This window comes from Telopea speciosissima, chromosome 4 (assembly GCF_018873765.1).
Source record: "Telopea speciosissima isolate NSW1024214 ecotype Mountain lineage chromosome 4, Tspe_v1, whole genome shotgun sequence".
NCBI classification, from domain to species: Eukaryota; Viridiplantae; Streptophyta; class Magnoliopsida; order Proteales; family Proteaceae; genus Telopea; species Telopea speciosissima.
Genome location: NC_057919.1, coordinates 15,752,557 through 15,767,857, shown reverse-complemented (window position 1 = coordinate 15,767,857; position 15,301 = coordinate 15,752,557). Strand labels below are relative to the sequence as shown.

The following is a 15,301-nucleotide window of genomic DNA, read 5'->3' as shown; positions in this document are numbered from 1 at the left end:
GAGGCAAAATAAGATGTCGGAAAATCTAGGACTGTAGAGAGGGTGCATGGACTATGTGAGGGTTAATGGACATACATGGGAAGGTATGGATATATGATTGAATACAAGTATGAAATTTGACATGTAGCTAGTCAACGATTGAACTTTTATATCACCCTTCCATGTGGCAAAAATGAGGCAGGCTGTTAAGAAGTTCCTTTCTAAGCGACCTTCTGGAAATCTTTCCATTAAATTGAAAAATTATATGCTATGGATTCCCAGTTTAACTTTGAAGAAAAAGCTAATAACCTTATTATCGAGGTGTTTGGGACCCTATTTCTCTTCTTGAGAATGGGCTTTTAGCCTGTACTCAAATTTCTCAGGAATCATTTCTGACATCATGTGCTGGTTTTAATTAGTACATGGGTGAAATTGGACGACTCTAGGGCTAATATAGGAAAATCAGCCAAAGTTTATAAAGCTTTCCAAAAATAAGCCTTTTAGTCATCTTTCTCTTCGCCAATTGTGTGGTAGAATTGTGTGCGACGCACCATCACCGAAGGCATCACCTGTTTAGAAGTCACCAACCTTTCTCTGTGTTTTGTGTGTGTCTTGCCGCAGGCGATGACTGGTTGCGGCTTCCCCTGCTCCATCTGATTTTTCTGTATTTTTGCCAATCTCTCTCTCTTTCTCTGGCAGTGATAGCTGACAATGCCAGCCTCCTGCCCTCGTTTCTCTCCAAACCTCTTCAATTAGATTCATTGAGGTACTAAAACTCGGTACTCGACCCTGGGAAAAACCGAGATCTCGGTTGAGTTGGTGCATTTTTATTTTTCAACTCGAAACCTCAACTTGGTGGGTTTTAGACCTAGTTTTGGTCTAAAACTTGGTATTTTGCCTATTTTAGGCCATTTAAACACAATGGCATTATCAGATTTTGCAAAAACAAAGTCCAAATAGGAGTTTTACTTCGGACCTTAAGTTGGTAGGCGACGACGTACTAAAATACCCTACTCTACACATAATTTAGTAATAGAAAGCAAGCAAAACATTCAATTAATAGCTAAACAACTTAAATAAGCATTAGAAATGTTAATGTGATACATCAAACTGTTTAACAATGTTACAAGTTACAACTATCATCACATAAACTAAGTTTGAATCAAGTATTCAGTCCCTAGTAGTGCCACATAGTCTTCCCATGACACAGTGTTGCTGTACTGTTGTATATAGCGCTCCACAACAAGCATATAAGAGTTGTCATCAGCATATGTCAAGTCCCCTATCTTAGGGTATAGCTATTGCCATGAGGTGTGAGACGGTTGCCATGAAGCATGAGATCCACTGTTACTGTCATATTGAGGCATGTATGGGTGTGGCTGGTTTGGGACTGGGAATATGGGCCCAAAACCTGACCCAGTGCTTTGATTGTCGAACTCAAGTGTTGGCTGCCCAAATTGACTATAGCCACTATATTCGGAACCGGTGCTCTTCTAGCCATAATCATAGTCATGATGAGGGTGAGATGAATGCCACGGTTGACGCTCATTAGTAGTATCTATCATAGTACTATATCTCGCGATATATCGGTATCTCGGGCCTACCGAGATATCCCGAAATATGACCGAAATATTGCATTTTTTCTGCAATATTTCGGGGGTCCATCTTGGGGGGTGTTTGGCCATATCTAGGCCTGAAACTTCATGGACAGCCTTATTTAAGCTTAATAAACACATTTAAACCATAAAATTGTAAAAATGTGGATTCAGATTGGTGTTTTGGGCTTGCACCCTTGATTGACATACGGTTGCCGACCCTAATGTATAAATAGTTAAATACACATAGATTAGACAGTTAATATTTAATAATAGTATTTAACTTCATCACATATCAAGTTAAAGCCAATACACATTGATGAGTACCATGATTCTCATAAACTCCATAATATTCAATAACTCGCTTAAAGCCTTAAAGGCAATACACTAAGTGTCAAAGTTAGTAAGTCACAAGACTCGCAACTCCCAAGTCACAACTCACAAGTTCATAGATCAATAAAATCACAACTTAAGTTACAAATTACAAGTGCTAAACTGCTAATAGTAGTTGCTGTGCCTCCCTGGATCAATCCCACTCATGCCTCGCTGGAGTCGACGTCCATTGCTCTCTGTTTGAAGGACATATGTGGACCACGGTATAGAATCGGAGAAGAAACGAGTATAGTCATCCACAAGTGTCACGTAAATGGAATCATCAACATACTGTAGGTAACCTATCCTAGGATATAAACTAGGGTTACCAATCGATCCAGTCTGTGAAGAAGATGATCCACTGTGATATGATGTTGGCGCCGCGCAAGAGGCGATGGCATTGGCCGCATGTATGGTCGTGAGGTTGGTAGCTAGGTCCGCTAGGGTATGCAAAGATGTTATCTACAAAAGATGATCCAGTATGTCCCTGGGACTGGGACTGGTAGTCATAGTCCCCTACCCCACTAAACTGCCCATATGATGATGATCCATATCCATATCCACCGTAAGGTTGTGATGCACCATAATCCGATGCCAATGGAGTGGTATGTGCGTCAAAAGATGGGGCACGCCAATGTCCAGTCGGTCCTCCCTCCCTATCACCCATACTCAAACCACCAACAGAGTTAGATAGGTTATCAATGTCCATGTGATCAGGTTGCAACTGTGTTTGTCGACCCCTACGCTTCCTGTTGTATGTATGTAAGGGGCCTCTCGAGGGTGGGGGTGCGGGGGGCACGTGCTCCGTGGTCCGTATCTTGTGTGGCATGATCAAACTGTCTCTCCAGTGAATCGGAGTGGCTCTACAGGTGCCGTATCCTGGGCCTCCTGGTCTACCACATAACTCTCTCGCATGCCGTCAAATTCTTCACCAGCATCACCACCACCAACATCACCACTACCAGCATTACCGCCACCAGCATCACCATCACCACCACCAGCATCACCATCATCACCATCATCATCATTTGAGGACTTAGACCAGTCTTCATCATCAGCAACATTGCCACCAGTGGGCTGGAATGGTATGGGTGAGGCTTCCCTTGCATGTATTTGACCCTCGTCAGCCATATACTCGTCCACATCAGCACCAATCTCAGAAGCTATCATGGGGTCGGGCCTACCTCCCTCCTCATCCAACACTGGCTCACCTCTATCCCTCACCCAATCCACAATAGGGTCCTCATTGTCTGAGTCAACTTGAAAGATGTCGGCTAGATCAATGGTGCCCCTCTGTCCCTCATGTCCCATGCGTATGTGTTGCGAGTTTCAGCCTCGAGTTGTAGTGCACATACACCATGTCGATAAACGTTGAGACCCCAATCATTGCGCCTCTTGGAGTGGATGAGTGCAAAGGTACTCCAGTTCCTCTCACAACCGATGCGAACATGTTTGGGCAAGGACTTTAATTGCTATTCTTCTTAAGTTTTCACCGATTCCCATACAACACCCACCATTTAGCTGCATTACAAGTTTACAATAAAAAAGACATGTGTCAAATGTTGTTTCAACTTTCAACTTTCAAATTTCAATACATATGTAATTTAAAACTTAAAAGAATTACCAGCATCACCACGTGCTCTGCCTTGTATCGCAGTCTCAGTTCCAAAATTTCCCAATGCATCCCTAAATACCTTGATCTACACCCATGTGGAAAATTAGTAAGTACTTCTTCACTACTTTTTTGAAAGCATCAATAAGTTGAGTTTCCAAATGAACTCACCTCATTGATGCAAATTGCTAGAGTGCACCATCCGGCTCCAACTTCTTCACTACTTGTTTCACAAAGATCAATAAGTTGAGTTTTCAACCCAAGCCTATTGTCATATTGATACTTAGGGTTCAAGTAGTATCTTTGAAATATGACATATAGAATAGAGGTATTGTCAAATGCATAGGTAATTAGTAAATAATAATACTATGAATTAGTAAACATAAAACAAATTGACTCACCACCTTATCGGTGGATGCATAAGTTGATTCTCCCAATGAGCATTTATGATATCTAAGAAGTGTTTGCTATTGCGAGGAGCCACACTATAGACACTATCTTTCATCAAGTCTATTGCAGCATATAGGACTGGCATGGTTGGGCCCTTCAGAGCGGAGTCAGCAACATGTAGAACTTTAACTACTGGCTCTAAAACTTTCACCACTTTGCTTAGTTTGGTCCAGAAGTCCTCAGATGACATCGTTGCTTGTGCTTCCCTCCCATTTACAGTCTTGGAACCCTTCCATTCAAACCACTCCTCGAAGCAAACATGCTTCTCACCCGCCTTCTTTGTCTCAATGCTTGTTGAGGGCAATGTAGTTGGTGGCAAATCTTGTGATGCCAGGCCTAACCAAGTCACCCCAACATTTTTTCCTCAATAGATTGAGTGCATAGGAGTGGTTGTATACAAAGTTGGTGACTTGTCTTGCACTTTCAACCACAGTCTTCACCAACTTTAACTTTCCCATATCTTTTAGCATTAAGTCAATGCAATGGGCTGCACAAGGAGTCCAGAAGAGCCGGTACTTACTATTGTTCGTCATCTTTTCACCGGCCAGCTTGAAGTTACTTCCATTGTCCGTTACAATCTGGACAACATTTTCAATACCCACATCTTTTTCCACTACTTCCTTTAACAATCTGTAAATATATTTTGCATCCTTTATCTCTTTGGATGCATCCACAGATTTGAGGAACACTGTCCTCCCATCACAATAAACCATGAAATTGATGATGGACTTTCTTGTAGGCCCAGTCCATCCATCTGCCATTATAGTCACCCCATATGTCTCCCATATATTCCTCATCTCATTAATGTACTCATCAATCTCACTCTTTTGTTGAGGTAGATAAACATTCATTACCTCATATGGGGTGGGGCCCTTGAATCTTGGGCCAGCCTCTGCAATGGTATCTATCATGGTATCATAATGGGGGCCTTGTGCAGTGTTTACTGGGATGGTATGGTATAGCATTCACTTAGCTATTGATTCTTTAACCAATCCCTTCATCCCCTTCCATGTTCCTTTGATTCTGGGTTGACTGCTTCCTTTCTTCTTATGCAATTTAGGATCAGATGTTGATGGTGTTACTGGTACTGGTACTGGTAGAGGTGTTGGGGCTGCCCTCACACTTTGTGATCTTTTAAAAGGATTCAAAGTTCTAGGACCTCCAGAACTGCCAGCTCCTCCACTACCCCCTACTCTTTGTCTCTGCTGATCATTTTGAAAACTTACTCTACTCCTTGAAACAGTCCGCCTAAAATCCCTAGCCTCCTCTGCTGTTTGTATGTCATCAGGTACTGCAATGTCATCATTAACATCGTCATCATCATCATCATCATCATCATCATCATCATCATTGTATCGTCTTCCTCCTCCCATCGAACTCCTCACTGTATCCTCAAGTTGTTCTCTTATCCTTTGCTTATCAGCCTTCCTCTTCTTTCTTCCCCTCAAACTATCACCAATCTCCCTGGTTACTTCAGTAGGGACCATATGACAACTTACAACATCTTTAGATCCTCCAGTCAGATGTTGTTTAAGTCTACTGGACCCACCTCCCATAAATTACATGTGACAATAGTTACATATAGATTTTCTCTTATCCCCATCAATGGGAGTACCATGTAACCATGCAATGCCACCCCTATGCTGGCTGGCTGGTCTCTCTTGTTCCCTCTGTTCTCTTTGTTCCCTCCGCCCTCTTTGTTGACTACTTTCCCCCACCTTTTGCTTGCCCTTCGCACGTTGTCTATCACGATCTGCCATAATGATACTTGTTTACTGTAATGTAAGTAACACAAATAATTAAAAAACTTAATGTAGATGCACTTCAATTGACACTTTTAGATTACTAATACACTTGTATAGTTATTTAATATTTTTCACCTAACCCTTATATTTTTCACATAATTAAAACCAATTTTTTATATATAATGTTAATATAAGTATTGACCTAACACAACAAAACCAAAAATTAGTAAACATAATATACATATAATGCATCTCAAAACATATAGAAATAACTTTCATATTTTTTCATTATTTTTTAAACTTAAAACTCATATTTTTCCTTATTTATTTCTGTTTTTTTAATTTTTTATATATTTTTCTTAATTTCCGAAAATTAAAAGAATTATTTAAGAGCAGAAAAATAAATCCGACACTGTGAAGCCGTAGATCGGCCATTGGTGTCTAACATATATTTAATTCATTACCATCTAAGTCATATTACCCCTAATTATTTCCTATTTTAGTTTTAGGAAAATGAATTTTTAAAACCAGAAAAAAATTAAAAAAATACATATGGGAAAAATTTCGACACCGTGAGGTCAGAGATCGGCCTCCGGTGTCTAACATATATTAATATCATCAACATCCAACAACATTTGTACAAAGTATTTAAAAAAAAAATAGTTTTAGAGAAATAGAATTTACCTTAAATAATGAAAATAGGCTTGGATGATGATGAGCTTAGATGACCCTCCGACGTCTTCCCGGCGACAAGGAGCTTCAACAATGCTTGGATGAGGCTTGGAAGGGAAGAAGAAAAGCAAAAAATGAGGAAGAAGAGAGAAAAATAGAGTTTCAGCAGCTCTCAGTCGAAATATCGACCAAGAGCTGCGAAATATGGTATAAAAGGGGCCCTAGTGCGACACTATTTGTCACTTTTTCAATATCTCGCGATATATAGTGAGATCCACGATATATCGTCGATATCTCACGATATATCGACGAGATATTGTATTTTTTGGTTTCGGATGTGTTTCGTATCTCGGACATGTCGAGATATACGAAATGTTGCGATATATCGGCGAAATATCGCGAGATTTTATACCATAGTATCTATATTCTATACTCATGCTTCCGAAACTTGTAAGCATGGTGGTCATACTCATGTGCAGCTGAATCTACTCTCCCACAGGTTACAACTTCAAATCCAGAGCTAAAATGAGTCACAACCTTCAAATGGGGAAGAAAACAGCTTTTGGACAAAACTCGATCGAGTTCTATCGAGTTTTGTCGAGTTAGGTGACTTTTAAAGAAGTATATGGGTCGAGATCTGGGTCGACCTGAGATTGAGATCTCGACCCCGAGATCTCGAGTTACCTGAGATCTCGACCGAGAAAGTGTAATTTTTTAACACATATACCAACTCGACTCTACTTCTCAAAAAAAACGAGATTTTGCGAGTTTTCGAACTATGGATTCATGTATCTTATGTGATTAGAATCTGTTGGATTGGAGTCTTTTGTCTCTCTTTTTTTTGGGGGGGGGTTATCACTTCTCTTTTCTGATCCAAATTTGCAGCCAACCATTTCTCTTTCTAATTCACAAACCATTCTAAAATCCCTTTTTGAGAACGAGTGAGAATGGATACCAAAGATGCCATTAGTGTTTGCAGGAGATATGAAAATGGAATTGTGTGGCTTATGTCAAATTTGAGAAAATGGAGTGAGTTTTTACATGGCTTCTCAACTTCTCTTACTCAGTCTAGAAGTTTTTGTTTTTTTTGGTAAGGCAGTCTAGAAGTTTTGCATGAAGAGGAAGGGGAAAACTCTTATATCATGAGACTATTTATGATGGATTTAATTGTGTCTCCACAAAATGAGGATATCGGTCTTCCCGTGATTTTCATCGGTGTAACTGCTTTATATATAGTTCATTAGTTCTTCATGTCTCACTTTCATGAATTATCTTTACTCTATTTCTTTACTCTATTTCTCTTATGGACTATTGTAGGAATCTCTACATTTTTATTCAAAATTCTACTTCACAACAGGATGTGGATCCTTATGAATGTATCACAACATGATGTGGATCCTTATGAATGTATAGCAGAAGAGAACATGTGTCCTCATCACAAATAGTTGGGAGAAGACCTAATGATGATGACACTTGCTTGACATGTATCATACATTATCACCTCCACTTAGGTTTAAATTAGATTGTGATGCACACCAGTTCTATTAAAATACTTATATTGTTTAGGTTGTTTCAATCAAAGGAAGAGAAGTCGATTGAAATCTGATATTGGGCAGAAATCACCAATTTCGCAGAGATCTATGGGTCTGGTCAGTGGAGAAAAACAACAAAAAAAATTGGTGACATTGATGGAAGGTTAAGGCCAAAAGGGATACAAATTGGTGGTAAGGAATAGAAGTTTCAGTAGCTGCAGGAGCAGTCTGTCACTTTTTTATAGGGTTAGTTTTGGGTGGTTAAAACTCGTCCATTTTACGTGATTTTGGTGTCATTAAAAGGTTATTAAGTTTCCAATACCTTGAGAGCAAGATCTTGCAATTCTGAGTTGTATCAAGATGTTATGACTAATTTATTTAAGGAGTGGTAGTCTATGATGGGATTTCTATTTTTGGACGTGTAGATCGTTTAAGCAAGGTTATCCTAGTCTTTTATTTTATTTATTTCATGAATCTATACTAACCATTAGATTACATTAGAATGGAAAGGGATCTATAGTTCTATACTAACCATTAGTAACATAAAATAGCATCGTCCGGATTTGGTACTATCTTGTTACATTAGAATGGCGTCGTCAAGATTTGTTCTTTGTAGGGGTTTTCTTATATGAACATTGTAAAGGCTAAATACTGAATATTTCTTGTTATTTTAATGGTGTTGCATGGATTATTCTCTCTTTCTTATTTTCTGCCCATACTTTCTGGGTTTTGAGAAGCTTGGGTTCTACTTTGTTGATTTGATTCTAAATTATTTCTGGTTTGCTTGGATGTGTCCATTGATTTCGCCTACCATACTTATCTGTTTTCTGTCTTCTGGAATTTCTTCTTGTCCTACTCGCTCTCTGCTTTATCCACATTTAGTTTTGTGGCAGGTTTGCTTCATAAAATAATTTAATATTTTTTATAAATTAGGCGGAAATGTTTGTTTCTTCAGGTTTCAATTTTGGGTAGGGGATTTGAGGAGAAGTTATCAATTAAGCGAGATAAAAGCCATATGCTTTTTGGTGGCACAAAGATATTGCAGCATACTCCAGATAAGGTAGTTTTCTTTAACTTGTAGAACTAACTGATTATCATCATGATTATTGTTGTCACTATTGGTTTTATATGTATGCTTGTTTTAGTATCACTAAAATTCTCAGTTGTTGCTGTCATTTGTTGGAGTCAGTCCTCTCATCTAAAAACTCCTAATGGAGGATGCTTGGCCATTGTGCTACGAACTGGGTTTGAGACTAGCCAAGGCAAACTAATGCGGACAATATTATTTTCTACTGAAAGGGTAAATGATTTCTAATCCCTAGAGTTAGTAATTAGGAAAAGGAATCCTTTAATTAGACCCGTTATCTTTCTCATTCATGTTTGGTTTTTCAGGTTACAGCTAATAGCTGGGAAAGTGGGTTGTTCATTTTGTTCCTAGTTATATTTGCAATCATTGCTGCTGGTTATGTACTTAAGAAGGTATCTTCATTTCCTTTGCAATTTTTCCAATCTCTGGTTTCCATTAATTTTTCTTTTGGAAGGGAAAACTAACTAGTCTTTGTGAGCTTTCTTTTCGTCATAATGTCATATCTCCATGCCACATGGCAGAATTTGAATGAGAGCAAGTGGGTCCATGTAAAAGTAGACCTTACATCTACCACATTGGTCTAGCTTCAGCCTGAAATATGCACAGGAGGGAGTTTAAAAAGTGAGTTGAAGTTTCATAAATTACGAGATTGCCATTTCACTATTCTGGAATCTAGTGGCATTTCGGTAATTTTGTCACTTCAGACTCAATTTTAAGGCACTCCTACTCGTTTTGTGCTGAAAGTTAACCAATGAGATTGGTGCAGGTCCTCTATCACATGAACCGACGCATGTTTGTGAATGTTGTAGTTGTGACGAATTTTCATCTTATAATTATCATGATAACCTGTGACATGAAATTTTATCTTATTGTTATCATTATAGTTGTCATTATAATTAGGGAGTGATTTCCCTTGTTTAGCAAGGAAGCCATTCCTTGTCCACCGGGTATATATCTTTCGTACAATTGGCACTCAAAATATTATGGACAACTTCTGAACTATCATCTTCTACTTGTGTGTCAAGTGTCAGTCTGTTGGACTTCACCAGAAGAAGAGTCCCTTACATGGTGGGCCATATGATTTAGATGGGTCATGTAATTTAAACTGTGGCCTATGCATATGATACATTGATACCCCATCTTATCCAACAGTCACATGCGGTAGAAATAGCTGCTTGCTAACAGGTTGAGGAGGTGTTTCCTTGTCAGCTGGTGAAGGAAATATTTTTCCTTATTATTATTGTTATTTTTTAGCCCTAGTGCTATCTTTCATGGCTTCTGAAGGTGAGGACCCTCCCTGGATGGCTCTAATTATCTGCCTCATGGCAGCTCAATTGGTGTTCATATTTTGACTGTAAGAATTCAGCCCAAATGCATCTTCCCACATGTCAATACAAAGTTTTGAGTAAAGGTTGAAAACTGAACGATGGTAGCTCTTTGGGGAACCTTGGGACAGCAGGCATTGGAGGCATATTTTGGAATGTAAAGGGTGATATAGTTACACACATGTAGGGTTTTTTCTTTTTTGTAATTTTATCGCAATTAGATAATGTTAGCTGTCGTAGGAATAAGTAGCAGATAGAGTTCGAATTCATTCAGTCTTTGAGTTTGTTTGTGATAAGGATGCTAGTTATAGTTATAGTCAGTCTTTTACAACTCAACTCAACTCAACTCAGCCTTATCCCAACTAAATGGGTCAGCGATATGGATCCTTTTTCTCCAATCAGTTCTATTTGAAGCCACACTTGTTACCAAGCTTATGCATTTCTTTGCTCGCCACTTCTCTTAGAGTCCTTTTAGTCATATCTTGGCTATTTTAAATCTTTCAATCTGAATCATATCACTCCTCCGTACTGGAGCATTCAAAGGCCTCCGTTGCATATGTCCATGACTCCATGCCACCTCAAACGACTTTCTCGCAGCTTATCATGTATTGGAGCTACTCCTATATTAGGCTCTAATTGTTTCATTCTTTATTTTATCGCCAGTCTTTTACAAAGCTATTAATAGCCATGTAACCATCAATTGAGCAGATTGTAATGGATTGAATTAAGTTACGTTTGGTGGATGTTGTTGCGGTTGCCTGCTGGTCGCTTAGTTTTCTTCCTCTTTCTTTAATCCAGATCAAGTTTTCCTCCTCCAGGTCTGGTTCTTCCCTGTAATCCTCTATCCCTCTTATTATCTTCTATTCCCTTTTATTTTCTTCCTCTACCTTATTATTACTATTCTGTTATTTCTCATTCCTGCTACTGTTCATCTTATTTTCTATTGCTAGTGGTAATATAGGAACTGAGTTGAGTGACTTACCGACCCATCAAATAAAGTTGGTTTGCCCTGAGATTATGAACGTTCATCGCCCTAGGACGACCCAAACGTCAGTTGCTTGTTCATTAAAACAGTTTCTGCTGTGAGATACTCCTTCAACCAAAACACAGTTCTACCTTAGCGGCAGGTTAAATTTCAGCAGATTTCTTTTGAATTTATAGTTGCTGTATCCTTCGATTCCTTGCTGAAATCAACAGGTCCTCAAGATTCAGACCTCTCCCTAAAGATTTGGCCTGATCAGAACCCTCCTTGATGAGTTTGACCCCCTGAGCCTATCCTAGTTTACTGCCCTGCTCTCAGTTGGGAGGTTGAAGACACCCTCCCACGATAGGGATTAAACCCTTTTATCTATATTTAAAAGTAAGCCCTTTTAACCCTTAGTTTATTCCTTTCATTTCCCTCCCTTATTGTGACCCGGGATAGCATCAAAGGGTCTCATCAGGCTGGTTTTCTCCAGTCCTATTGGCTGTGGCTATTAGTTTCTGCTGAGCTCAGGGCAGTCATTCAAGGCCTGCGGTTTGAAATTTCTAATGATTGGTTGTGATGCAGTTAGGAGATGGGTCAATAGAGATTCTTTTTAATTTTTTTTATTTTGTTCATGTTATTAGAATCGTAGGAAGGTAAGAGTGCAATTTTAATTTTTTTTTCTTCCTGTTTTGAATTAAATAGAGTTAGAGTCTAGGTTATTTCAGTTTCAAAGTAAGAGTAGGATTTCTTTTTTTAAATTCTATAAAAGAGCTTGTACTCCCACGATGGAGAAGTTAGTTTAGAATGAATGAAAAATTGAGTTGAATAGTGATGCCGTAGCTATTTTCTCCTCCCCCTGCGATTCTGGATTTTCTTTCTTTTCTCTAACTTTTCTCCTCTTCTTCAGTTCTTCTCTAATTTCTTCTATACTCTAGGGTTTGAGTCAGACCATAAAGCAAGTTAAACTTCAGAGTTTCTTTTCCCTAACTCTGTCCTTGTTGAGAAGACCCTCCTCTGAACTCAATCGGAACCTGCAACCACCATTATTTCCAAGTTTCAGAAATCTGCAGCTCCAACAACACTTGATTTCCACGGCTATTGTGGTTTGGATCGAACCAGCAGGCCTAGGCGACAACAAATCTGGAGATTTCGAGCTGTTTCAGGCAGATTCCAGAGACTGCAACTCAACTTTCTCCTCTTGTGCTACACCGTGACTCCCTGGTTCCAAGGTTGAAGAAGACCTACATACCGAGTCTTTTAACCTTCTTTTTTTTGTTTTTTTTCTTTAATACCCCTACGCTTTTATTCCTTATCTTCTTGTATCCCTTTTACCTTTATTTGTTCCAAGTCTGATCCTTCACATTAGTTAAAATCCCCTTTTTATCCTTTCACTCTTGCCTACCCAAATACACTATTAAGTTTCTGCTTATTTACCATTCTGCCATTGCTCTTATAAAGTTCAAATATTTACTATTTTGCCATTCAACTTTGGATTTGAGTGTTTCTTTTCTTGGGTGGACCCTCAAGCAGCCCAGTAAGGGTTATTTCAACCCGGGTTTGCACCAAGATGGTTTAGGTATAACTCTGATGGGCTTAGGAGAGTTGGAGGCTTCGGCCAGCCAAGTCACTTGCTCATCAGCATGCTAGGGAAGGTATAAATGGGGACATTTTGTATGTGGGGTCTTATTATCCAATCATGTATTTTCAACCCCCATTCCCTTATCCTTTTTATTCTGTCTTCCCTAGGGCTTGTCCTTATGGGTGCTTGCTGCTGTTGTTGTGCTCAATTGCTGTTCTATATCTCTATTTTCTATCAATAAAAATTTATCTATCCCAGAAAAAAAAATGATTGAAAACTGAACTCCCACATCTTTCTTGTAATGGATGAAATACAAGGGTAAAAGTTCAATATGGCTAGCCTTGTGGTTGAGATGGGACTTGAAACTTGACATGTGGCTACTCCAATTGTTTAGTACCAGTCCAATTGTTGGGTTAATGAGATCATCACAGACCATGTGGTTCTTCATGCCAAGAGTTCCTGCATTGAGCCATGTAAATGAGATCTATTTTTACAAAATACATTGTTGTACTGCTTTTTTTGTATGCATTCCCACTCCTGTGTGATTTAATGATATAGGGCACTGATTGTGTTAGCATGCTAATTTCTTTCTTTTCCCCCTTCCTCTGCATGACAATGATGTCATCTTTGATGCAGGGGTTAGAAGATCCAACAAGGAGCAGATACAAGCTTTTCCTGAGTTGTTCCTTGATTGTTACCTCTGTCATCCCACCTGAGTTGCCAATGGAGCTATCAATAGCTGTTAATACATCTTTAATTGCGTTAGCACGACGTGGGATATTCTGCACGGAACCATTTCGAATTCCCTTTGCTGGGAAGGTCAGTAGGTTGATGCTAATACCTGTGGGCATTGCACACAATCTGATGGACTTTTTGGATATCATTTTCTAGTTGATATGGTATGGTTAGCACACCTATGAAATGATTATTACTGCTGCAACTGCCAAATCTTGGATGCAGAAACAGCCAATAAATTGTATAATCCGATAATGCCAAGAATCCGAGCTATCTTCTCATTGTGAACCCTTAGTTTCCAACCCCCCTTCCTCTCTTAAAATGATGGTTAGGTGTGTGGGTCTTTATAAGACACAATGTTTAGTGCATGAAACTTCCATGTCGCATAGAAGTCCATCTGGAAGCTATTCATCTTATACTGTGAATCACTCTTCTCTGCAGGTTGATATTTGTTGTTTTGACAAGACAGGAACTCTCACATCAGATGACATGGTATGGCTGTTGCAAGGCTGGGCCTGCTTTTCTGTTCATTTGTGTATCTTTCATATACTTCATGGTTTTCTGCTTGGGTCCTTTTCAGGAGTTCCGTGGAGTAGATGGACTTACAGACAGTATGGATTTACAGTCAGATATGACTAATGTGCCCGTTAGGACAGTGGAAATTCTTGCTGCTTGTCATGCCTTGGTGTTTGTTGACTACAAACTGGTATGCTAGAATTTAGTTTCCTGGGATGAAACAATGTTCACAAGCTTCATATCGCTTTTGCAACTCATTCGGAGACAAATCCCTATAACATTGCCGAGCTGGATGCCACTCTGCCAAACCAAAAGCTTTTACTTTTTTAATGCTGATTTTGATTAAAAGAAAACCATAAATGAAATGAAAGAGCTGTGGTATGGAAACTGAGCCATTACAGGAAGATATCCACCAAATTATGATACTTGTTGCACTATTCTGAGTCCCTGTGTAGTACTTGAGATACTTCCTCGAGTGTCTTTTTCATTGTACTGCAAATTACATCTGCTGGCTGGGAAAGTTAATGTCTCCAAACAATCTTCTTTTAAATCTTTTTTTTTGGTAGGTTGGCGATCCTCTTGAAAAGGCAGCGCTTAAAGGTGTAGATTGGTCTTATACGTCTGATGAGAAGGCTATGCCCAAAAAGTAAGTTATAATACAAATTGACATCACTCTAGTTATTTTTGTATGAAACACTGTGATTCAGAAGTTCTTATGCTTTCATTCTTGAGACATTATTCTCGTTTCTCCTAAAATTTGGACTTTATCTCCCTCTTTTCCTTGCAATGACTATTCTATAACCAAATTGTGTACACAAAAAGTACTTGTCCTTGGAAAACCGAAACAACACACTGAAAAAATTAAATGAGGTACTGAATATCAAAGATAAAAGGCTGTAGAATCCATGATCATGCTTGCCTTATCTCAGTTGTTGATGTAGTCTAGCACTTCCTTTTTATCAGACAACAGCTGTAAGCTTCTAATCTTCAACTTCTTAGCAATCTTCAGAGCAGAGATCAATATTTAGGATTTTAACTCCTTTGGTCCTGAGGTTCCGCACCCTTCTTGTCCTACTGCAATAACATTCATCTTTACATCAGTAAAAATTCAACCAAGTCCTCAAAAATCACTTCC

The 15,301-nt window shown here is 39.0% G+C and overlaps 1 protein-coding gene across 3 annotated transcripts in view; it reads left to right on the top strand.

Moving 5' to 3' along the window:
* Positions 1-15,301, top strand: part of LOC122657746 (probable manganese-transporting ATPase PDR2) — a 49,026-nt gene that overhangs the window by 17,112 nt on the left and 16,613 nt on the right. For all 3 annotated transcript variants that reach the window (XM_043852539.1, XM_043852538.1, XM_043852537.1), the window contains 7 exons: positions 8,913-9,017; positions 9,147-9,257; positions 9,350-9,436; positions 13,552-13,734; positions 14,092-14,142; positions 14,231-14,356; positions 14,733-14,812. In XM_043852539.1, coding sequence (XP_043708474.1) covers positions 8,913-9,017; positions 9,147-9,257; positions 9,350-9,436; positions 13,552-13,734; positions 14,092-14,142; positions 14,231-14,356; positions 14,733-14,812 — 743 coding nt within the window. The remainder of the gene's footprint in view (positions 1-8,912; positions 9,018-9,146; positions 9,258-9,349; positions 9,437-13,551; positions 13,735-14,091; positions 14,143-14,230; positions 14,357-14,732; positions 14,813-15,301) is intronic.